The sequence below is a fragment of the Marmota monax genome, unplaced genomic scaffold (assembly GCF_021218885.2).
Source record: "Marmota monax isolate L192 unplaced genomic scaffold, Marmota_monax_Labrador192_F-V1.1 WCK01_AAM20220418_F8-fsc00021, whole genome shotgun sequence".
Classification (NCBI taxonomy): Eukaryota; Metazoa; Chordata; class Mammalia; order Rodentia; family Sciuridae; genus Marmota; species Marmota monax.
Window position 1 is genome coordinate 14,042,701 of NW_026695228.1, and position 25,125 is coordinate 14,067,825.

Consider the following 25,125-nt stretch of genomic DNA (forward strand, 5'->3'; position numbering starts at 1 on the left):
GCCTGTGTGTTTCTCTCCCATTTTGTTGCCACCCCAAATTTTCTAGATCCCAGCTATCGCTCTTTTCACTCTGGTGGATACGGCCAGGATGCCTTGGGTATGGACCCCATGATGGAGCATGAGATGGGTGGCCATCACCCTGGTGCTGACTATCCAGTTGATGGGCTGCCAGATCTGGGACATGCCCAGGACCTCATGGATGGGCTGCCTCCAGGTGACAGCAATCAGCTGGCCTGGTTTGATACTGACCTGTAAATCATCCTTTAGGTAAGAAGTTTAAAAAAGCCAGTTTGGGTAAAATACTTTTACTCTGCCTACAGAACTTCAGAAAAGACTTGGTTGGTAGGGTGGGAGTGGTTTAGGCCTATTTGTAAATCTGCCACAAAGATATATACTTTGAAAGGAGATGTCTTGGAACATTTGGATGTTCTCAGATTTCTGGTTGTTATGTGATCATGTGTGGAAGTTATTAACTTTAATGTTTTTTGCCACAGCTTTTGCAACTTAATACTCAAATGAGTAACATTTGCTGTTTTAAACATTAATAGCAGCCTTTCTCTCTTTATACAGCTGTATTGTCTGAACTTGCATTGTGATTGGCCTGTAGAGTTGCTGAGAGGGCTCGAGGGGTGGGCTGGTATCTCAGAAAGTGCCTGACACACTAACCAAGCTGAGTTTCCTATGGGAACAATTGAAGTAAACTTTTTGTTCTGGTCCTTTTTGGTCGAGGAGTAACAATACAAATGGATTTTGGGAGTGACTCAAGAAGTGAAGAATGCACAAGAATGGATCACAAGATGGAATTTATCAAACCCTAGCCTTGCTTGTTAAAAAAAAAAAAAAAATTTTTTTTTTTTTTAATATCTGTAATGGTACTGACTATGCTTGCTTTGAAGTAGCTCTTTAATTTTCTTTTTTCTTTTTTTTTTTTGCAGTAACTGTTAGTTTTTTTTAAGTCTCTTGTAGTGTTATGTTATAGTGAATACTGCTACAGCAATTTCTAATTTTTAAGAATTGAGTAATGGTGTAGAACACTAATTCATAATCACTCTAATTGTAATCTGAAGAAAGTGTAACATTGTGTAGCCTTTTTTGTATAAAATAGACAAATAGAAACGGTCCAATTAGTTTCCTTTTTAATATGCTTAAAATAAGCAGGTGGATCTATTTCATGTTTTTGATCAAAAACTTTATTTGGGATATGTATGGGTAGGGTAAATCAGTAAGAGGTGTTATTTGGAACCTTGTTTTGGACAGTTTACCAGTTGCCTTTTATCCCAAAGTTGTTGTAACCTGCTGTGATACAATGCTTCAAGAGAAAATACGGTTATAAAAATGGTTCAGAATTAAACTTTTAATTCATTCGATTGTGTCACCTTTTTTCCTTGACATTAAGTGTTACAGGAGTCTTAAGTTTACCCAGACTACCTTCATCCTGAGCAAAATTCACATAGTGAAAGTAATAATTTTAAGTTGTAATGAGAGAGAAGACCTTACCCTCTGCATAGGATTATTTGCCAAGTTTCTTTAGTACTTGGCCCTGGGTTTAAAACGCCCCCCTACCCCCCACCCCCAGTGTATTTCAGCCTAAAATATTGTGATTCTAACTAAAGAACTAGTACTCCTTCACCCTAGCCTCTTGGTGTAGTTATGGGTTTAATCTTGATCTTGCTCAGGTAATCAAAGACCTCCCCAGTTCAAAGATATCTGGGTACCTTGTCTTTGAGCTACACTAAGCTAAAAGTCGAGAAAGCTGAAAGCCAAATAATCACCCTCTTTTAGATGGTGTTTCATTTCAAGTATTTTTTAAAAGTATACCAATTTGAACTTCAAGAACTTTTACCCAAGCGTGACTCAGAGAAGGGAATTTCTTCAGCTCCACTTTGAACTGATAATTAAACATGCTTAAGTGTCTATGTCTATCTATCTGAACATAATCAGAGAGCCTGAACAGGTCTTCTTCCACACCATCTGCCAGATGAGCCAGTCATCCTGGTGGTAGGTCTGACAGGGTTCATTGCTCAGGACAGACTTGTAAAGACTTGCGATTTTAGTCTTTTAAAGTGAAACTGTTTCATGCTTAAGGAAACCTGTTGGTTTACTATGTTTAAAACATAGTGACTGACAAACATGCATTCAGATCAACTTCATCTAGGGAAGACTTTTTGTAAATATTTCTTTCATAAAAACAAAATGTTATTGGAGTTGAAAGAGGGTGCCTCATGCATGACAGAATCAGCCAGTACTGATAGGTTGGTTAACACTAAAGACAGGGGACTGAGTTAAATATATTGACATAGGTGCAGTAAAATAGGATGAAGGACAATCTAGAGCTTACATGTCAATATTAATAGTATTTATGTAGACTGTGTTTAGACTGTTATAGATGTGGAACACCTATAAAATGGGTTAAAGGATTTATAAGCTAGACAACATCTTAGAACTTTTGCCTACTGCTATACTTTTGAAGTTCCATTTAAAACACTCTGATCAGCAGGGTATTCTGGAATGTACTTAGAAGCACTAAGGGCAGTTAATCACCAAAATATTTAGGAAGAAAGAGAGGAAGGCTTGTTCTAGTAGCTGTCAAGCCTAACTTTATAAAGAGGTAGTTAGCACTGTTGTTGGCACAGCACCAGAAATGTGTATAGGATGTAGGCACTCAGAGAAACTTTGGAAGTAGCATAGGTCAGTGAGGAAAACTTTCATAAAGCTGTAGAACTAACTATTAGATGGCCAGAAAAATAACCATTACCCCAAAATATCAGGGTTTTAAATAAAGGTGGTACCAATACTGGTTTGGGTTTTGCCTCAAAACTCCAGGATGTCTGTGGAGCATGATGTGACACCCCATGTTGCAAGCCCATGTGTCCTGGTGTCTTTGTTCACACAAAACACATACTATATAGTAAAAGAGCCACAGTTTCACACAATATGGGTGTGGGTACATTACAAGATCTCTTTCATACAATACTGAACAAAAGCAACTTACTAATGCATGCTATAGAACTTAATTTTGTTAAAGGGGGAAGGGAACAAGCTATTTAAGGAAAGAACTCATAGATGGTGAGACTAAAAAATTATGAAGTGCTTAGATGACTACAAAACCCAGAATGGTCCTTAACCTGGGGAGGGGGAGATGCCATAGGCTCTTTCCTGTAAATTGAAATGGTGGGACTTGGGGAGGACAGGGAATAAAGCAGCCAGCAATGTTGAGCTCTGGCCAGGAATGGTCCACTGGACAAAATGATTCTGAAATACCAAAAACTTCCCTGTTTTGTGTGCAACACCAAAGATTACTCCCTGCTTAAATAGAAGGGGGAAAGAGTCTTCCACTGCTCCAAAATACTTCTGAGAAGACTCCACACCCTGAACCTTAGGGCTGTTTGTTCCCCCAGGAACAAATATAAAAGGAGGGGTGACAGATACAAGGAGACCTGTATCTGTTCTGTGCACCCAACAGGCAGAGCCCCTGAAGCTGATCCAGGCCTCTGGCTGCTCCACTAACTACCCCGTACTCGGGCAAGATCCCATACTCTGGCAGATCTAATCAGGCCTGAACCATAGGCATCTCGCACAGCAGGACTTAAATCCTGAGGCCTTCTCACCGTGGACATGAAGTAGACTATGAGAGGGCAAAGGAAACTGCCTGTGGTGGGACACAGAATACACTGAGTCACATATCAAGCTCTGAATACCTACTGATGGACACAAGGGTTACAGAGTCACAGTCTTGAATTCAATCAAGCTGCGCGGCCTTGTGGGCAAGTAAAACAGCAGCCCCCTGAGTGTTTTCTCATCTATGAAATGAAGCTAAGGCGGCCTGCTGTGCAGGCTGTATTGGGGATTGAATAAGGTAATGAACATTTTTTAGATGGGGAAAATGAGGCCTCAGAGAGGCCAAGGGATGGCCTCAACTTGTTGAAGCTGTCCAAGATCCAACCCTACCTTCCATATTCAAGAGTAAGCCTTCCCCAGGACAGCAGTCCTGCATCCTTCCACAGTGTACACCAAATAACTGCACTTGACTTGCAGGAAAATTAAAAAACCTCCCTGTTTTGTGTACAACACTGAAGATTACTCCCTGCTTAAATAAAAAGGGGAAAGAAGAACCTTCCATTGCTCTGAAACACTTCTGGGAAGACTCCACACCCTGAACCCTAGGGCAGTTCCCCCTAGGAACAAATAAAGGGGTGGAGGTGTGCTGGGAAAATAGGGAGACCCATGTCTGTTCTCTGGACCCAACAGACAAGACAATATGAGGCAGAAGCTAGAAAGCTTTCCAGGATAAGGTGGGTAGGTGGTAACAGTAAGGGAAAACGATCTTGATACCATCATCCCATCTAGTTGGGCATACTGTCTAGGAAGGCAGCATTCCTGAGCCTTTTGCATTCCTGTAGGCAAACTCAACCTATCTGTACTGGTTAGTAAATCTTGCCCAGTCCTCCCCAGGACTACTGAAATCAGTTTGTCCCTGGAACAAAAAAGTCCTGACAGGTAAAGTGGGAGGAAGACAAGGGGCTGAAACTACCTTCCAGAGGCTTGCTCTGGAGTTGCAGCTGGGTAAAAGATCTTTCCCATAGAGAAGCAGACCCAGAACTGTTTCTGACCCTGCTTTAGTAGCACAGGCAGGGCCTACTTTAGTGGAAGCCTACTCAGCCCACACGGAGAGAATTCTTGATCATAGCTAGCAAACCTGGGCTTCCCTACAAGAGCCAACGAGTCCATTCTGAACCAGTTGTCTAGGGCCCAGAGTTAGTGAGAGAACTTCAGTCCCAGGTTCTGGGTTCAGCTGAGTTTTATTGGGTCCAGGCCCAGCTGTGGCTGGTGATGCAGCAAATGTCTGGGAGAGGACCTTACCCACGCAGCCAAGGCTTGGTGTTGCAAAGTGGGCCTGCGCTAAGTGCCTTCCTGCTTCATGCCCACGGCTTGGAGGATTTCCAGGGCCAAGGAAGCCACCACACTGTCAACAGATAAACTGTGAGAAAGACCAAAGTAGACAAGACTTAACAGGCATGTGTGGGGTGAAAGGCCTTGATCAAAGGGGTTGTCCTTTTCATTTAAGCATTCAGTGGGACAGCAGCTTCCTAGAGCTCTGTACATGACCTCTCTGGCAAGCAGAAATAAGAACCCCTGCTCCCGAGCTGTGAGGTGAGAATCCTGCTGCTCACAGCTCTGGTGGGGCTCAGATCTGGCCATGCTGGTGTCCTTAAGTTAGGCCCTGACTCTCTCACATCAAATCAGCTTCTGCCAGGAGCACTGATACTGCACTATAAGGACCTGACAGCAGCCAGACTGCTGAGCCTGCACCCTCAGGGGACCTTCCCAGCTCCTTCCTGGAGCAGACTTGTGGGTCCTAGAGCCACTCTGCATCCTCACTGGCCTGTCCTGCTCCATTTTGCCAGTTCCTGGCCAATCAGCCAGGAGCTTTGGGTTTCCTGCTCTCAGAGGTATAGATGTGCAATTAAAAACTTAAAGTGGAAACTTGGTCACCCCAGCACATTGTTTGAGACACTTGTGAACCTATGATTTAGCAACTGTTAGCAAAGAAAAGAATGACATTCACATAGCACTGACCCTTGAAGTGTAAAATTAGCTCATGGCATACTCTTGACAGCACAGAAATAGAGCTGTTACCACATAAACGGTTGGGTGGGGGTGCCACATGAAAGACGGGTGGCAGTGGGATGGGGCTGCAACCAGGACATGGTGCCATGAATTCCTGCTCTGTGCATCAAAGGCCCCGGGGAATAGCGGGAATGCTTTTGAACTCTGGCCTGCTCCTGGCTGAGCCCAGGCTGGTCTGGTGGGGCCAGACTGCCACCCCGCCTGCCAGAGCAGCCCCAGAGGGGCTGGCCAGGAAAGCAGATCAGCCTGCGCAGAGCAGCATCAGAACTGAGAGAACTGCCACCTACTCTGGCTGGGCCATCTGAGCCAAGTCCAAAGGTTTACCTGGTGTCGATGTTTGGTTGCTAGAGTGATGTGTGTGGGTGCAGGAGAGGCCACCACCTGTGGAGTGCTAAGCCTTATTTGGATAATTTAAAGCACATTTGGGTCTAGCTCCCCTGTATTGGTCCAGTACAATGTGTTAGCTTTGGCTTAAGGGCAGGCAGAGGGCCCTGCTAGGTGAGGAGCCCCACAAAGGTTGACATGGGAGAGCTGGGAGCTCTCAGGGGCTATCTGTCAAACTCCACTCCTCAATGGCTCCCCTCACCCCCAGTGCCCTGCTTGGGGTGACTACACCACGACTCTGCAGAAGGCCAGGATCCATGGATACCCACAAACCAGCACAGCAGGCCTGCAGCCCAGCCCCAGAAGTCCATTCACATCTGACACCACAGGGGCCCAGCAAGGTGGGAAGGGACTCTTTGCCTCCAGGCCAGCCTCTCCTAACCTCACTGGAAAAGCTGGAGACAAACCACTGATCTGTTTTTTGCAGAGGAGGAAAAGGGGCTGGGGCAGGCCAAGAACTGGTGTCCTCCTCCCCACAATCCAGCATTCAATGGGACAGGCGGGCTGCCACAGAGCCACTGTGTAGACTCGTCTCGACAACACGGCGGCCATGTATTAACTCAAATGAGTACCAACCCGAAACACGAGCAGGGAGTTCACAGAACCCTGCGGTTCAGAAAACAGAAACCACAGGAAATGCCTGACTCCATGATCTACGGCACACACTGAATGAGGGTCAGGCATCCCTTAGGGCGTGGGTCCTCCCCAGGGTGGGGAGAGAAACTGGGATCAGGAGACTGGCCTGTTCAACCTCTGGCCACCTCCCTCAGCTTTGGGGGCAGTGGTCACAGGGAGGAAGGCTGCATTCACCAACCTCTACCCCGGCCATGCTGAGGCACTGACTTCAGAGTGAGGCCAGTTGCACGGCACCAGCTGATAAGGGATGGGTGCTGGACCACAGTGAATGTGGGCACCCCTCCCACGCCACCCCCTGCAAGTTCAGTGGGGGCAGCTATATGTTACTGTAGGATGGTCCTCCAGTGACTCGTTCTCATGTCCAAGTGTCAGCGTTACCCTGGGCTGAGATGCCAGTGCCTGCCCTCAGTGTGTCACATGCTCCTCGGGGACAGACCTACCCCTGGCCTAATAGGGACCTTACTTCTAGGATGTTCTAGACCCACGGACTGTCCAGCTGAGGCACAGGAGGCTGGCCTAACCCCACACTCAGCTTCTGCGTGTGGACTGCTCTGTTCCTGTGTTCCCAGTCTGCCCCCTGCAAGAGTCAGCTGATCCTCGTGCCGTGAAGCAGGCTGAGCTGCCAGTTCTGCCCCAGGCCTGCTGGGCCTGCAGGTCAGCCACAAGGTACTGATGACAATGCCTCTGGCTGAGGTGCCATGGGGGCATGTGTACGAGGCCAGCAGGCACTGCCTCTCATCAGGCTCACTGCATCTGCACCTGGTTACCGTCCACCCAACCTCCTGGCATGTGGTGGGGATACCGCCATTCTGCAGAGCTTAGGCTTTCTTTCCCCATATTGATCCCTGTTCCCCTCTTCTTTCCACTATAGTGAAGCTTCCCAGCAGGTAGAGGGCCCAGAGCTCCTCCCCACTGAAGTGTCTCAGTGGCAAGGACAGGCTCGGTGGGAGGTGTTGGTTCCTGATATAGGAAGAAACGAGGGGAGAGGGGTGGTGGAGAGCATCTGCCAACCCTGTGCAGGCTGCTCGACTCCTTCTGGGCCCCACGTACCTATCACCTGGAGCCAGTTGCTCCAGAGCCTGCAGAAGGCTGCCAGCATTCTTGAGGCTTTCTAGGTGCTTCTCATTGGAGGTGATCTGCAAGGGAGGTGAGGAGAAGAGAGTAACCAACTGGTCCATCCTGACTCGCCCTCATGGATGGGCACCCTGAGTGTCAGGCCCACGTGGTGCTGAGGCTGCCTGTGGCACTGGAGAGTGGGCCTCCAGGCAGTCTGCAGCCCCCCCCCCCGCCCCCAAACCCTGGAGCCCAGAGTGCTACTGACCATGAGGATATAGGCAGGAAAATGAGACCCTGGGGTGGGCACAAGTGAGTCCACTGGGGCTGGAGTTGACCAGTTCAGGGTGGGTACCTGTGGGTCCCCCTTGTGGGTCCCTCAGGATGGTTTGTGGTCTGGAAGCCTGAACATTCCAGTTAAAGCAAAACTCCACTGTCTGTGCTGGGACCCAGCAGGCCAGCTACTAACTGGAGATCTGCCCTTGGGGCTCTGAGCCTAACATGATCCCTTTCATGTGGACACAAGGATCATACTTCTGAGTGCCTGGGGATCTCAGGAGCCTGAGAGGAGGAAACAACCAAACCCCAGGAAGTGTGCCCAACTCATCACCAGTCCTGGGAACAGCTCACTTGGCATCCCTGACTCGGCTACACCCACCTGTGGGGGTCACAAACTCTCAGGGCTGGAAGGGGCTTGGATGGGAACTGACCCAGCCTTGGCACCCACAGACCTCAATTCAGCCCCTACATAAAACAAATCCACCTCCTGTGAGGCTGAGACAGAAGCTTTAGGGTGGAACCTTTAATTCTACTATTAGACTTGATCCTTTGTTTTGATTTTTGTTACTGGGGAGTGAACCCAGGGACACTTTACCACTGAGCTGTGTCCCCAGGCCTTTTCATGTATTTATGTTGTACCTTTTAAAATTTTTTTCAACTTCTAAGTTGTCGAGGGTCTCACTAAATTGCTGAGATTGGTCTCAACTTGCAATCTTACCGCTTCAGTGTCCCCATTTGTTGGGATTACAGGTGTGTACCACCACACCCGCAAGACTTGCTCCTCTTAATTCGATCTTTGATTGTTAGTTTAATATTGTTGTGATAAACACTGTGTGGCACTTTCCATTTCAGAGGGCTCTGCAGTTGCCCAAATGTTCTCATTTAACCTTCTCAGCAGCCTCACCTTGCAAGGTGAGTACATGCCGTGTTTTCTAGGTAATCAGGTAATGGAGGCCTAGCGAACTTCAGGGCCCACTACAGGAATGCACATGCACTTGATCCTCTCCCCATGAAGCTGGCCCTGACTGGCCTCAGCTGACCTCACTGCCCAAGTGTTCTGTGTCTCTCCACTTGATCATAGCCACCTAGGCTGGATTAGCATCTCCCTTGTTCTCAAGAAGATCATAGGGTAATTAAACCTTAACATGGACCCTGAACTCCATGTGAGTGAATTTGCACCTCCCCCGAGATCCTTTCCTACTTCGTGAGTGTGCCAGAGACCAGCTGCCAGTTCAACTGGCATCAGCTGTGATTTCTGCAAATATTTGCATCTTAAAAGAACTGCATGTAAATTTGTTATGAAATCTACACTCAACTTGGTGAGTTCAGAAGACTGCTGTTTGAAAATGTCATCTGGAGTTCAAGAAGTCTGAGGTAAGCACAAACCTATATAGAAGGTGCACTGCACATCAGAGCTCTGTGTAGATTCCCACCTGACTTCTCAGACTGCCTCAGACAGTTCAGCTGAGCTACACCTAGGCTCCTGGACCCAGCCAGGCCTGCCACGGGAATGTGTGCAGAGGCCACACTCCAAGGAAGTCACCCTACAATTTTCAAAGAAATAAGAGAACTTTTACCCAAAAGGTTGGTTACAAGGTGCCAATAGAAAACTACGGTGAGAAGTGTGCAATCCAAGGAAGAGACCAAAATAGCATCATATGCAGTGTCATAAACGTAGGCATTAACAGAGCCCCAAGCACTAAACCATGTGATCTGACCATGCATGACCATGATGTTTAACTCTACAGTTAAACATCAACTCTTGTCCTGTGTACAAAAAGCACATTAGAAAATAAAATCTTTAAATTATATCAATCAGGTTCCACTTCTGCGTAAGACAGAGAAAACACATGCCACCCTGTCTGTCCCTCTGAATGCAACTATCAAACCTAGGGAGAATGCACAGGCCAGCTATTTGAGAATGCCAGATGGTCAACAGCAATAGGCCAATTTGGGGAGAACCCTGAGTTCAAAGCACCTGCCTGGTGGAGAGTTTACCACTTGTCTCCAGTGCAGGCCAGCCCAGCCTCAGCAAACCCACAGCCCAGAGGGGAGGCAAGAGTGGGCAGACACACCACTCCAGGGAAAACCCAGCTGGAAGAGTGGAAAGGGGACTCCCCAGAGCTCCTAGAGTAGACGAACCCCCACACCTTGCTCCTGTTCCTCCATTGTGGTTACCCTAGGACCTGGGCAATTCTACGGGGGCTGCAGTGGCAGCTGGTGGCAGCAATAGCAACCAGCAACAGGAATCTGAAGTCAGAGCTCCTCCTCTCTGCTCTTCCAGTGTTAGTAACAGACATGGTGCAATTGTGGAAAGGGAAGGTTTCTCCCCAGACAGAAAATGGGAGACCCAGGAAACCAGAAAGTACTGGGGAGATTCCTGAGGAAGAGCTTAGGAATGCAACCCAGTAATACTGTGTATGGAATCCCTGGGTTCATCCGCAGCCTAGGCATGCATGAAACAGATCCTAAGGGCAGACCCAGAATTGACCTAACAGATATATCTGTCCACATCCCAGACTGACCCCTGGGGAAGGGACATACTAGATAGAGGCACACAGCACTGCAAATCCTGTGAAACATTCAAAATGGCAGTTCCCACCTGCAGCTGAAACTAACCAGCATAATTGCTTGCTTAAACAAAAATATCAATATTCTCATTGGGGTTTCAACGAGAGAGTCTTATACTGCAATATTTAAAATGACTGGGATAGGGCTTAATGGTAGAGCACTTGCCTAGCATGCTCAAGGTCCTGAGTTTGATAACCAGCATTGTAAAAAACAAAAACAAAACAACAAGAAGAAGAAAACACACATACACACAATGACCAGGGTAAAATTCAAAATTAACTGGCATTTGAACAACCATGAACATCTCAGTCACATAAGGCAATCAATTCAACACAGTAAATACAATAACAGATGTTAGAATTACCTGATGAAGACTTTAAATTGTTATAAAAATGCAAACAAGCACTGGTACTCTTAAAAGAAGCATTAGAAGAGAATGTATCGGTGAGAATATAGAAGGTGCAAAAATAAGCCAAATGGATATTTGAGAACTAAAGTGGGCCTCGGAAATCCTCACTACACTGACTGAATGGTAACGTGGAGATCAGAGTTAGGGAACTTGAAGATGGATGAATAGAAATCACCCAATCTGAGCATCACAGAGAAAAGATATTGTAGCCACAGATGAATAGCCTGTCACGAACTTGTGGGGCAATGACAAAAAGTTTGTACCACTGGAGCTACAGAATGAGAAGACCAAGAATGAATGGATGAAAAAAATATTTGAATAAACCAAAGCGAAAACTATTCCTAGTGATCAAACAATGTTGAGTAAATCACTAACAAGAAAAATCCACAGAAATCAGGATTGAAACTTGTCATAACCAAAATTGTTGAAGACAAAGAATCTTGAAAGCAGACAGAAAAACCAAGATGCATGAATTTGAGGGTAACAATTATTTGAATTACTATAGATTTCTCATGAGAAACCATCAAGACCAAAAGAAAGTAAGTGGAGTATCTTTAACATGCTAAAATAAATGCATTATCAAACTGTAATTCTGTATATAGAAAATATGACTCAGGAATGATCTATCATTCAGGAATGTCGGTGAAATAAAGATATTTTTAGGTGAAGAAAAAAAATAACAGAAGCAGAGCTGCTCTAAAATAAAGGAAGTTCCTCAGAGAAAAATATCATAAGGAAAGGAACTTCAGGATGAAGGAAGAGCAAGAGAAACGGTAAATGTAACAAAATGTTCTCTTTGCCTTTCATGGTAGAATAGCAAGAATTATGAGATTTTCAGTATATGTACATGTAGCATAAAAGACAATTGGAAGCAAGGTGTGGTGGCACACACCTGTCATCCCAGTGGCTCAGGAGGCTGAAGCAGGAGGATCACAAGTTCAAAGCCAGCCTCAGCAAAAGTGAGGCACTAAGCAACTCAGTGAGACCCTGTCTCTAAAGAAAATACAAAATAGGGCTGGGGATGTGGCTGAGTGGCCCCGAGTTCAATCTCCAGTACCAAAAAAAAAAAAAAAAAAAGAAAAAAGACAATTGGAACATGAAGCAGGGAGGACAAAGAAACCAACGAGGTAGCCAGGTTGCATATTCCAACTCAAGTGGTGAAATATTATCTTAAGTACACTGAGAGAAGCATTTTATAATCCAGAGAGCAAACATCAAAAAAAAAAAAAAAAAAAAAAAACTATACAAAGAGATAGTTAAAAAAAACAGTAGATACATAAAAATGTAATACTAAAAATACTCAAGTAGCTTTATAAAAGGCAGCAAAAAACAGAGAAAGTAGGGAAATGAAAACACTGGAAACAAACATTTAATAATTATATTAAATGAAAATGATCTACCAGTCAGAATGGCAACTATCAAGAATATAACCAACAGTAAATGTTGGCGAGGATGTGGGGGAAAAGGCACACTCACACATTGCTGATGGGACTGCAAATTGGTGCAGCTAATCTGGAAAGCAGTATGGAGATTCCTTGGAAAACTAGGACTGGAATCACCATTTGACCCAGCTATCTCTCTCCTGGATCTACACCCAAAGGACTTAAAGCAAATTCTGACAAATTTCAATGCTATAAATCCAACAGAATATGTCACAATCTCTAATGATAACAACTATAAGATGCGGATGAAAGAAAAACCAAATAAATGAAAATACTGTGTTCAAAAATTGGAAGGCTCCATACAATAGATATTAATTCTCACAAAATATGGTTTAATAAAATTCTTATCAAAATACAATTAGGAATTTTTGTAGATATAGAATAACCAATTCTAAAATTTGTGTGGAAAGGCAAAGACCTAGAATAGCTTTAACAATTTTGAAAAATCAGAATAAAATTTGAGGAGTTGTACCACCCAATTTTAAGATTTACTATATGGTTATAGTAACCATGACAGTGTGGAATTGGCAGGGGGACAGACACAGAGATCTACGGAAGAGAATGAACCAGAAATAATGTCACACAAATATTGTCAAAATTTTGAGAAAGGTGCAAAGGTAATTCAATGAGGGAAGAATAGTCTTTGGAGCAAATGATGCTAGAACAAAGAGAAGCTTATCTGCCACAACATGAACTAGACACACTTTTATACCTCCTAAAAATGTAATGCAAAATAGATCTAAATGCAAAATATAAAACCATAAAACTTTTAGAAGAAAATACAGGAGAAAAATCTATGTGAAATCAAGTTTGTCAATGAGTTTCTAAACTCAGAAACATGATCCCTAAAAGAAAAAAAATTAACAAATTGGACTTAACAATATTAAAAACAGTCATCTTTGAAATACTGTTGAGAATGAAAAGATAAGCCATAGACTGTGAGAACATATTTGCAAATCCCACAGCTTAATAAAGAGCTTGTATTCAGAATATATAAGGAACTTAAAAAAAATTCAACAATAAATAAGAGAACCACCAAACCAACTTTTTAAAGGGGCAGAAATTCCGCAGAGACAACTCACCAAAGATGACACATGGGTGGCAAAAGAGAAAAATGTTCAACATCATTTGTCCTCAGGGAAATGCACATTAAAACTGTAATGAAATACCACTAATACTTAGTAGAATGGCCAAGATTCATAAAACTAACAACAAATGCTGGTGAGGATGCAAAATAACAGAAACGCTTACTCACTGCTGGTGGGCATCCAAAATGGTACAGCACTTGGGAAGACAGTTTGGCAATTCCTTGTAAAAGTAAACACAGTCACCAGGTGGCCTAGTGATTGCACTCTTAGGTATTTACTCAAGTGAAATGAAAACCTGGAGCCACACAGAAGCCTGTATGCAGAAGTCCACAGCAGTTCTATTCATAATCACCAAAATGTGAAAGCAACTATGATGTTTTTCAACAGGGAAATGAAGAGCAAGGAAGTCATTCATGTGTCACTTAGAACCCAAGCACACCTGTGCAGTCTGATTTTTTTCAAACGAGATTATCAGTAAGTTCAGGTAACTTTTGAAGAGAGTTTTAATTCGTCTTCCTAAATTATTTTGTCCCATGACACCAATCCGTTTTCTATAGCCAAACCTGAAATATTAAAATTCCTAATTACTTTGAAATCAATGATCCTTAAAACCAAATGGCTCCTTTCTTCCAGAATTTGGTCTCCTTTTAAACCATTGAAGGTTATGAAATAGATGGGAACCAAGCTTCTTTTAGAAGCATTCCACTATATCTTAACAGACAAGGTGACTTTTAACATTCTATGTTCTCAATACTTAATCTGCTCCAAAGTCATCCCACCTATTTCTCTTTTGAGCTTCCTAAACAAACCGAGACCCACAGAGAAATATTACCATTTTAAGTGAGGTAGAAGGGACATTTGTCCATTTTGATTCTGAATTCGTAGCTAAGTGACCACTGCAGAAATTCTCATGGCTGTGATGACAGCAGTCAAGAAAAAAATGCTGCACTGATTCTTTTTTTTTTTTTAATATCTTTATTTTACTTTTTTTTTTTTATGTGGTGCTGAGGATCGAACCCAGGGCCTCCCATGTGCTAGATGAGCGCTCTACCGCTGAGCCATAATCCCAGCCCCTGCATTGATTCTTTAGAAAACAAATGTAAAAGAGGACTGGCAAAGAGTGTCCACAAACTACCTTATTCCTGTAGTTACTATTTTCATTACTAGCACTCAGTTAATATACAAGCCAAGATAAGCAAACTCAGTTTTATTTTGCAATAACGTACTATGACAGAGGTTGCTGAAGCTCCAAGTCCATGAGTGGTTTTCAATACTTCAACATGTCAAATGGCAGGCACCCATTGCCTGAAAACAAAGTCGTGCCTGTCTTACATTTCTCTACTTAATTATGAAGACGCACTTGCCAAGTCTGAAGTACTAGTCCTTATCTAATGCTGCTGAGACATCTGCCTGGTAGACGTATGAATAAAATCAATCAGAGTGAAGCAGGAATTATATTAAATACATGAAGTTCACCTTGTAGACAGGTTTTGTGCAAAATATAGGGTCTTTGAGGGATAAATCCTAAGAGCTGGCAATGTGAGCTTAGAATTAAAATCAACCTGGAAAGACAATCCCTCTATTTCTGTTTAGTTGAGGATGTGTGTGTGTGTGTGTGTGTGTGTACATACAGGTTGAATATCTCCTATCTGCAAGATTTGGATCATAAGTGTTTAGGATTTCAGATTCTTTCCAGATTCTGGAATATTTGCATATACAAGAGGAGATATCTTGGGATGAGAACATGAAAATTCTGAATGTGAAATAAATTTAGGTTTCATATACACCTTGTAATAATAACCTGAAGGTAATTTTATATAATATTTTTAGGAATTTTGTGTGTGAATTAAGTTTCATGGTATGGAATTTTCCACTTGTGATATCATATAATTGCTCAAAAAATTGAAAATTTTGGAGCATTTCAGATTTTAAAATTTTAGTTTAGGGATGCTCAACCTAGGTATATGTGTATGTATACACACACAGTGTAGTTACATAATACCAGATAACACACTTTGAGTAAATACACAGCTTTATTCAACTTTCTGCTGTGTTAATCAACCTGGTCCTGTGTTAATACAGCATTCATGCATCATTTGGTATATCCCAGACACTGAGAAGAGATGCTTGTGTCCTGCAGAATAATCCCTCAAGTCCCCTACCAGGCACACAAATCATAAGGTAGTGGATTTATGCACAACACCCTGCAGTACAGAGTTTGGGTTGGCTCTTTTCTCAATTTCAGCCTTCCCAAAGGCAAGCTAGCAGGAGGAGCCACCTTATGCCTTCTAATAGTGGCAGGACCCTGGCCAGCCCCTTCAGTTTGCAGGCAAGACTATGAGAGCAGAAAGGACAATAGCTTGCCCAAAGCACAGTGGCCACTGAGGGACAAATCCAAGCCTGGATCCTGCACCCTTTTTCTAAGGCCTTCAAAAATGTACAAGTCAGAATGTACTTCTGTTCCCTATCACCATGGCACATCATGAATTTATGCTTATAAATTATTCTCATGAAGCTCATAAAATGCTCCAGTGTGGGCTTCTGCATTTATAAGTGTTTTTTGGTGTGGAGAGGTTCGCGGCTGGCTGCGACTGAGTCAGACATGGGCAGGCCGTGGCACTTATGAGTACGTAATAACATCTGTCTATGCCTTTAGTGATCCTGAAATGTGTGTGGCAAAACGAAGCCAAGTTAACTTTCTAATCATGAGTTCCTCCCAACAGGCCCAGGCAACACTGACGGACTAGAAAAGAATCAGGGGGGTGAAGCTGACATCAGTGGGAGCAGCCCAGGTGCTCCGTGGTGCTTGTTATTACAGACACACACTTCACACAGGGGAGGATTATTTTAATTCTGTGGGCTTCAGATCTTATAAATACAAGTAAAAACAAGCAGGTAACTATGACAACTCTACTTCAGAGAGATTCAATTTCAAAAATAAACCTATGCATTCATTCCCTTTATATTGTTCCCTCAACATATACTTTGCCCTCTCTTCAGCTGGGGTTTTCATGCTACTTCAAAGCCATTTCTCTGACATCTTCAGACATGCCGTCTCCTTGCCATCCGACACTGGGATGAAATCCGGAGAAGAATCTGGTCAGTGTGATAGAATCTGGCATTCCCTCTCCTACTTTCTACCTGATGTTGCAGTGTGCATTATGGGTCTTTCTAGAAACTTCCATAGCTGATGCCAACGTTTCATCTTCTGTATTCAGATCAGAGCAATGCCATTTTAACACATGCTGCTCTGCATCTGGGCCCATGTGCTCATCACATCCTCCATGGGATGCTGAGGGCACCTGAGACTGAATGGAGTATTTTCATGCACAGTCTTCAGCTGCCTTGCCTCATCTGTGCCTTTCCTGGAGTCCGTTTAGAAACTTCATCTTCCTTAGCAAAAACAAATGAGGCCCCTAATGACCAGGGCTGGTAAGCAGGGAAATGATCTGGAAAAAAATCTAGAGGTATCTTCTCAGGGTTCCTGTCAGTGGATCCACTGATAATCAAGAAGTGTGGAGGTCCTGGTGGAGCCTATATTGGGGCAGCTCAAGGAAAGAGGTAGGCCTGATATTTAGCCTATACCCCCATGAATGCAGGTTCCCTGGTGGAAGACAAAGATATTGCAAAAAAACACCCTGAACGGTATCTCAGCTTAAGCAGTGCCATCTTGGTGTCCAGGTAGACCATTATGGGAGGCATTCTTCCATTCTCTCACAAAGCAGTTTAGCTTTAACTCACTAGGAGAGCTGCAAGCAGCATCAAGGCCCAGGGAAGTATTGGCATCTGGAATATAGTGGTTCCTCAAGTTGAAGAAGGTTGGGATAGGAGAGAGAGAAAATGGCAGATCACATTTTATTCAAGAGCACCCATGAGTCTTCATGTTGTATATTCCAAAAGAACTGGGACGAAGAGAGATGTGCCCTTTACTGCCGACCATTGTTGCTGATCCTCATCATTTCCAGCAGGAAAAGGAACCTTGGAGTCCCTCTCTCACATAGAACCAGAGGTTCCTGGTCCTGACTTATGGAGTCTGTGGGTCATATGCACCGTTCAGCAAACTATTCCTCATACAGAGACCAAGACTCATTTGGCAACTCTCTCAGAGCTTGACTACCAGAAGGCTTGTCACCTCTCTCCTCGGATAGTCTAGTCTGTCCTTGCTGGTGATGGGAAGTGAATTATGGTCCACTGGGGAGTCATCGTGGGCCATTATATTGTGTCTTCTTCACAACAACCCTATGAGGAAGGTCTTCTATGGTCTCTGTCTGAGGTAGGTGAAGGGGGTGGTCACTAGTAGAGCTGGATCCGGATCTGCTGACTCTCCTGCTGCCCACCCTGTGGCTGTACTGTCTTGCCTTCCCTCAGCCCAGTTACCATGCGGCCTTTGCCTCCACTCATTAGGGTCTGGCTGCAGCAGCAACCAACACAGACAGGGCCAGTGTGTGGTGAAGGTGGAGCTGGCACCTTCTAAGAGTAGGGAAGAGGCTGACATTCCACTGTGGGGGGAGCCGGCCCCAGCTTCTGGGAGCCCAGGTCCCTGAGGAAACAACTTGGCCTGCAGAATTTAAGACATCAGCTTCTGGAGCTGGGTCAAAGTGGGGAGCAATGCTGTCTCCACAGGACATTTCCAGATTTGGAAGAGAAGTGTTCAAAGGATGAATCTGAATGATCAAGTGGCACGGGAGAGCAGACATCAGTGAGAACACACTAGAGTTGAAAATTTTTCTTCTCTCTCTTGACCTTTTCCTCCTCCTCCTGGTGTCTGGATGCTTCTCAACCTTGCCTGACACCCCCATTCTCCTCTCCTGCCCACTCTTGTCTATACTTGGGGGCCCCTGCTAAATCAGAGGCCATGAAAGTGACATACTGAGGATTTGAATGTTTTTCTTTTTCACCCCATAAGACATTATTATTTTCTAGAACAAAATTATCCATAGCTGCCTCCTCCTTCATTTGAGGCCAGCCAATTCTCTCAGCTCTCCACAGGGCAGTAAAAATGCCCTTATTGCTTAGAAACTGTTCATAATTACATCAGTTTCTAGCCATTAAATCTGGTAAGTTTAAAGTGCTGAATGTAATATAGCTGGTCAGGGAAATCTTTTAGGGCTGATCCAACTAACTATCTACAACAGCCAGGTCCAAAATAAGTGAGGAAAAAAGTTTTAATTGACAAAAAATTATAGTTGTGGACCTCTTGTGAATGTGAGAATAAACTAGACTTGACCCAAAGAAAGTTCTAGTGAAATACAGGATCAGGACATACCATTTTTCCCAGGGAGACCTGAACCAAGTGCTTAGAAAGAAAAGCATGAGAAAATAGATTTCCAAGGTAGTGGCAATGGGACATCAACCAAGGGATGTGGCTGAAACTGTTTCTCACAAGAGAAAATGCTTGGGGTTGGTAACCCTGGTGTGATTTGGTAAGTGTGAGAACTTGAGCCCTGAAAAAAAGAGGAATCATGTGAGTTTTGCAAACTTGTCCCAAACACATCTTAGCCAGTCCTTAGAAATACTGCATAAGGCCAAACTGAGGTGTCTATTTGACAGTGCAGTCACTAACTTTGTGTTATGAGTGGTGTGTGTGTGTGTGTGTGTGTGTGTGTGTGTGTGTGAGAGAGAGAGAGAGAGAGAGAGAGAGAGAGAGAGAGAGAGAGAGAGAGAGAGAAGTAGACTGGAGAAGTAGCTTAACGGTGCCCATCTCCAGCCTTAAAAAGTAAAGAAGTAATTTGAGATGGCAGTAGGTGTCCGTAGGTGGCAGAGCTGGGGACAGAATGATGAGGCAGAAGCAGCCATGAGAATACCTGGGGGATTTGAACTCCAAAGAGGGACCACAGGAGCAACACGAAGGCCCGAGGCAGCAATGAGCCTGGGATGTGGAAGCAGGGACTGTAGGAGGATGAGAGGCAAAGAGGGTGAGGCCCAGCACCAGGTCCCCAGAATGCTGACCTCGGTCCTCCTCCCTGCCTCCACTCCCCAGGGAGGTGCAACCTGGACCTTCACCCTCCACGGCGAGAGGACGCCCCAGTGGAGCTGTGAGCTGCAGGTGACAGATGAGGAGGTCGGTAAGTAGAGTGCTGCAGGCCCTTGGTGTAGGGCTAAGTGTCCAAACAGTCCCTGGGCAGGGGGCAGGGAGCGAGAGAGAACTCTGCATTCTTTTTTTTTTTTTTTTTTGTGCTGGGGATGGAACCCAGGGCCTTGTGCATGAGAGGCCAGCACTCTACCAACTGAGCTATGTTCCCAGCCCTAAAGGACTGCATTCTTCATGACAGGGAAACAGAAGAGATTTCTATAAGAACTAAAGTAAATGCAAGCACTCTTCAGAGAAGAGGAGGTATGGATGGGCACACAAAACTTACATTTGAAAACAGGCAACATAGGAGTGGAGGGGTGATCACCTACTTGACCATTTTTAGTCATCTTTTCAACAGAATTATTATATGAACGTTTGAATTTGGGGGTAAGTCACCACTTTCTAATACATGGCAAAATTGTCACCTAAATGAGTGAAGTCTTCAACCCCCTCCTGCAACACATGGTAACAGAGGAAGTTAGTTGGTTATGGCTGGCGTGAATTCTGCCCATACTGACATGCTCTATTGACAAAAACATCTTTGCTGCAGTGAATCCACAATTAAGGAAGGGAGACTGAGGAGACGACACAGACTTGGGACCCAGTGTGGGTCTTCAAGGCCCTCAGAGGAGCCTGAGTTCAAAAACCCTAAGGGTATCAAGTTGGGATTTGTAGTGTAGGACACAGAGCCCTAGTGTCAGAGGGACAGGAGGGCTCCAAGTGGTGAGGCCTGAAACTCGAGGCTGGGCCCTGAGCCTCCAGTCTGGAGGGGTCACTCCTGGGCTAACTGGCACATCTGTAGCCACAGGTAGGCAGGCCACAGAGCAGCCAGCTTTGGGAATGAACAACATGTCCCTGGACTCAATGGCAGTCACCCTGACCTGGCACTCCCTCAACACATGCCAGAATGAGGCTGAACACAGTTGGGCCCCAGAAGCAGGAGCTGGTGGAACCACTTGAGCTAGGAGTCCCCTCAGTCCTCCTTTGACCTTGCTCTGTCCTCCTCACTCCACCTTGTATGACTTCTGTGACTTTCCAAGGGAACATGAGGGACCATTGAAATTCCCTCACGTTAACCAAACTGGGAGGAATATAGAGCAGGAAGGAGAATTAAAATTAAAACACACTTTGGTTTACACGATTAAAGCTGTCAGGCACCAATTAGTCAAAATTTAGGCCTGTACTGACTGCCGGACAGATGAAAACTCCCATGGTGGTTGTTATTTTTGTCAAGGAACTTGATCAAATACTGCCAGACTCCATTTGGAAACGTTTAAATAATGACCATTTTGAGAAAATGAAGAGCCCCTTTGAGAGACCTCACCCTGCCCTCCCTCGGTGGGAGCAGAGTCTGAGGACATTCTCGGTGAGGCCTGGCTCCGGAAGCAGAGAGGGCAATCCTGAAATTGCTAGATTTTCAGTTCAGACAGACAGGGCAGCTGCCAGCTGACCCCAAAGCATTCATTATGCAGGACTGGGTGGTGACAGGGGTGTGTGTGTGTGTGTGTGTGTGTGGTGGCAGGGGCTTGAAAAACTCACAACGGAGTCTGCTGACCCACACTCTCTGCTCTGGGGAAAGTCTGATGGGCCACTAGGACCCAGCAAAATTTGTATGCATGGGAGACAACTTCCTGCCCAAGTGTCAGATTGACCTTGGGGTAAAATTAACTAAAGCAAGGTCTCAGAGGCTGCAGAGGACTACTTCAAAGAGCCCAAATATTTCTCTGTAAAAGTCTCTTGGCAGGCAGAGTAGACTAACCTCCACAGGCCTCTATCCTTTGTCCTCATGGAGACCAGCAAGGACAGGGAAAGTGGGGAGAGTGGCTGGTGCTGGTGGCAGGGCAGGGTTGAGGATCCTGGACTGAGAGGAGTTGTGACTACATGTGTCAATCACTCATGTGACCTCCTGTGAAACTCCAGCACTTCTATAGAGACACCAAAGTTTTGGTCCAAGGTCTCCAGTGGGTAGAGCCGAAGCTTCAGAAAAGCCTCAGGCTGGCTGAAGACGGCTCTCACATCCTTGAGGAGCAGAGAGGACACATGAAGAGAGGCATCTCAGAGCCAAGGTCCCAGGTTCTGAGGCCCAGAGGGACTCCCTCCTGCATGGTGAGCAACCACAGGGAGTTCTCAGGGACAGGCTGTTTGGTTTATCACTGTTTCTTCACATTGTTCCTAATGGCTCAGAGCATACGTTCCACCTCTCAGAAGCCTAAGAAGGTGACACCAGAAGAACTTCAGGTGCCTTTGGACTACCTAGAGTGCGAATAACTTAAGCAGTTCATGGACGCCAGCTCAAACACAAAAGTATCCTTCGGAGGTTTTCGTTGAACAAAGGTAGGAAAATAGTTTGGACTACAAAAGGATTTCAACAGAGGGGAGACCAGGGGGTTGCTATTCTTCCTTCTAACCCAAGTGCTAGCTCTCCTACCTTCCCACAAACAGCCTCTTACTCCCATGGTCCCTTGATCATTTAACAGTGCAAAATTGTACATAAATATGTACAATTAATTATGTGTCAATTAAAAGCAAGCAAACAAACCCACTCTGCTCAGCAACCCGCTTATAAGAGCAAAGGAATTGGTGACAGGAGGATGCGACTGCCTCTGCCTCAGTCTTCTAACCCTTATTGCCCCCCCTACCTTAGTACTATACATCCTGCATGGCTTAGGTCTTCATATGACAACCACCATAGTGAAATGTCATTTGCATGCATAACCTCAGAGTGCCATGAATCCCACGACTCTTACTCACAGAGGAGGAAATAGCTACCTCCAGAGGCAAAGTGACCAGCCATGACCTCTCTTAGAATACTTGATCTCAACCATCTAACAACCCTGAGAAGGAGTGCAGGAATTTCAAGCCAGGAGCGGAAGCCAAGAGGCAAACAAGATCAAGATCATCCATGACACAGGAGAAAAGCCGATTTGGTGGCTCCATGGCCTAGGTTACTACTTCACATTAGTGTTCCTCTACTTGGGGTGATTTAGGTCCGTAGGAGACATTTGGCAATTTTCAGTTCAGACAGACAGGTCTGGTTGCCACAACTGGGGGCAAAGGGGAGGTGCTACTAAGGCCTAGTGGACAGAAGCACAGGCTAGCCCCCGGGATAAAGAGTTACACGACTCGAGATGTAGACAGTGCTGAGGTTGAGGCACCGGGTAGACCCCCAGATCCTTGCTGGATCAGACTCTGGTGGCTCTCATGTCATACTCTATGTGTACAGTGTCTTTCTTCAGGTTACCCACCTCCACGCACCATTCCTTTCCCCCATCCTAAGGTGGAATCTTGCAGCAGCATTTCTTCGGTGGCACATGGGCCACTGGCCATTGCTTGGATGAATTCTACTCCAGGGTTGACTTGGGCTTCAAGGTCCTTCTGAGCTTCCCAAGGCAGAGAGGCTCTGACAGATCATCCTTAAAGGCCCTGCACCCCACCATCCCCACAAGTAGCTCCAGTAAAGACTCAGATCTCTAGTTGAAGGCTCTGAGTGTAGCTTCAGGGCCAGCCGAGGAATAGTACCTTAGCAGTGTGCAGGGGCCGGCCGGCCCCTCAGCTCTGTACCAAAGTGCTCACTGGTTACATGAATCCAACCAAACCAGCAGACATTTTATAGCCTGACCAGTGGACACTCAGATGTCATCAGGTAGTTATTTTTCCCAGATGACCCACTTGAATGAGAATTGGAAGCAAGTCTTACTGCATTCATATGAAATTAGTTCTGTATGAGTTTTAGAATATATCAGAATTTAAGCAAAAAAAAAAAAAAATGTGTGATGAGCAGAACTTCCCCTACCCACTCAGTACTTGGGAATCATATTCAGGCCCTCACATGTTAGGCAAGTGCTCTTCCACTGAGACTCAACCCCAGCCCCAGGTCTTCATTATTTCACATTTAGGATATAGTCATTCAAATGTATTCCTTGGGAATGGATAATTCCATCCATCTCCATTAACTTCACTAATCATTTCAATATAAATCCATGAAAAGAATAAAGGTTACAGACTATAGGAGTCTGACATGTCACTCAACATGTCCTTAAAAGGAAACAAAAAACAATCCTGGAAACAGAGACCTGGCCTGGAGAGATGAACAAGCCCCAGGAACTCATGGTCCCGTGTAAGTGTACAGTCTTCTAATATCTGGATTAGGCGGGAGAGTACAGCACAATCCAGACGCTCCTGTAACCGAGGGACACCATGAGTCTACATCCACTTCACGACATTACAAACTAGCATGGTGAGTCAGCTGCTACCTCAAGGAGATACACACATTAATAATGAAATGGATTAAGATCATAAGGTCTGCTTTAATGGAATGCAACATCTCAATTCTTATGAAAAGTAAATTATGTACAGAACCAAAGGGCCTTCCTTCATGGTATTCTTTTAAATAGAACAATCTCCATGTCTCTTAAAAATTATAAACATCTGGTTCTACAGTTAGTTTCCTATAAAGTTAAATATCTTAATGAAGTTTATAATAAAGAACGTGCACATGATCATGTTGAAAGTGGGCTGGGGAAAACCTGTCACTTTTTGGAGCCCAGGCAACATAGGTGATGTATTATCTTCTACCTCTAGTTTAAAGGTGCAATGAAAAGACTGTTCATTGGTGTGAACTGTTATGTGTGAAGATTATAAAGGAAACTGTTTTTTTTTTTGTATTAGCTAGAAAATATACACTTATAGTAGAACAGATAACACACACATGCAACACATACACACATACATAACTGTATACTGCACAAATACCACACAAGGTTGTTGCTAAAGTTTAAGGGTAAGAGATCACTCAGAGAGTAAGAACTGTAATACAATATAAAATCTACCTGCAGGGGCAGGGAACACAGAGTCCAGAGAAAAGAGGTGGCAATAAGGCATGGTCAGATGAGGGAGGAGACAGATCTAACAGAGAGAGGGTATAACAGCTGGGGCTGGACCGCAGGCTGGGAACTCACTTCATCCATCAGACCCACCCACCCAAGGGCCTATGGCCTACAACAAGCCTAGGCTGGCTCACAGCCACTGCCACCCACTTCTTTCCACAAGGGACCCAAAGAATTGTTCTGCACACCTGTGGGGGTTCTTGGTCCTTAGAGTTGGAAATCAGAAATAAAGTTGAGACTCTCCCTTTCCTCCCTAATCCATTTTAACTTTTTGTTGTTTTTCCAGGAGTACACAGAAACTGGGTGGGGGGTGGAATCAGCAGTTCAACCTTCCGCCTTTCTTTCTTGGAATCAAGGTAGCTTTCTGTTAGTGTAATGGTAAGAGCTAACGCATATTGAGTGCTTACTATATGCCAGTTCTGTTCTCAGCACTTACAAATAAATTAGCTGATATAAGTTTTTAAGAGTTAAACACTAGTAATGTCCTCATTTTATGTATGAGGAAACTGCAGAACAGAAAACTTAAGTTTCTAAGAAAAATACATGAAACAAAGTAAATTAAATTCAAATCTCATAAAAATGACAGTGTCTAAGAATTAAGTACATTTTTGGTTTTCTATCCATTTGTTTTTGTATTATTAAAATAATTGGCAAAACTACTGCGATAACTTTTTTC

The 25,125-nt window shown here is 44.6% G+C and overlaps 2 protein-coding genes across 8 annotated transcripts in view; one reads left to right on the forward strand and one right to left on the reverse strand.

Moving 5' to 3' along the window:
- Nucleotides 1-1,358, forward strand: part of Ctnnb1 (catenin beta 1) — a 34,852-nt gene extending 33,494 nt beyond the window's left edge. The window contains exons 15-16 of one of the 3 annotated variants that reach the window (XM_046437493.2): nt 47-267; nt 571-1,358. In XM_046437493.2, the coding sequence (XP_046293449.1) occupies nt 47-255 (209 nt within the window). In that variant the 3' untranslated portion in view covers nt 256-267; nt 571-1,358. Of the gene's footprint in view, nt 1-46 lie in introns of all 3 variants that reach the window. The other 2 variants (XM_046437494.2, XM_046437492.2) reach the window with 2 other exon arrangements.
- The window catches only part of Ulk4 (unc-51 like kinase 4), a 536,812-nt gene continuing 512,511 nt past the window's right edge, over nt 825-25,125 (reverse strand). For all 5 annotated transcript variants that reach the window (XM_046437488.2, XM_046437490.2, XM_046437489.2 and 2 more), the window contains 2 exons: nt 7,699-7,784; nt 825-4,978 (listed from right to left, as the gene is read on the reverse strand). In XM_046437488.2, the coding sequence (XP_046293444.1) occupies nt 4,900-4,978; nt 7,699-7,784 (165 nt within the window). In that variant the 3' untranslated portion in view covers nt 825-4,899. The remainder of the gene's footprint in view (nt 4,979-7,698; nt 7,785-25,125) is intronic.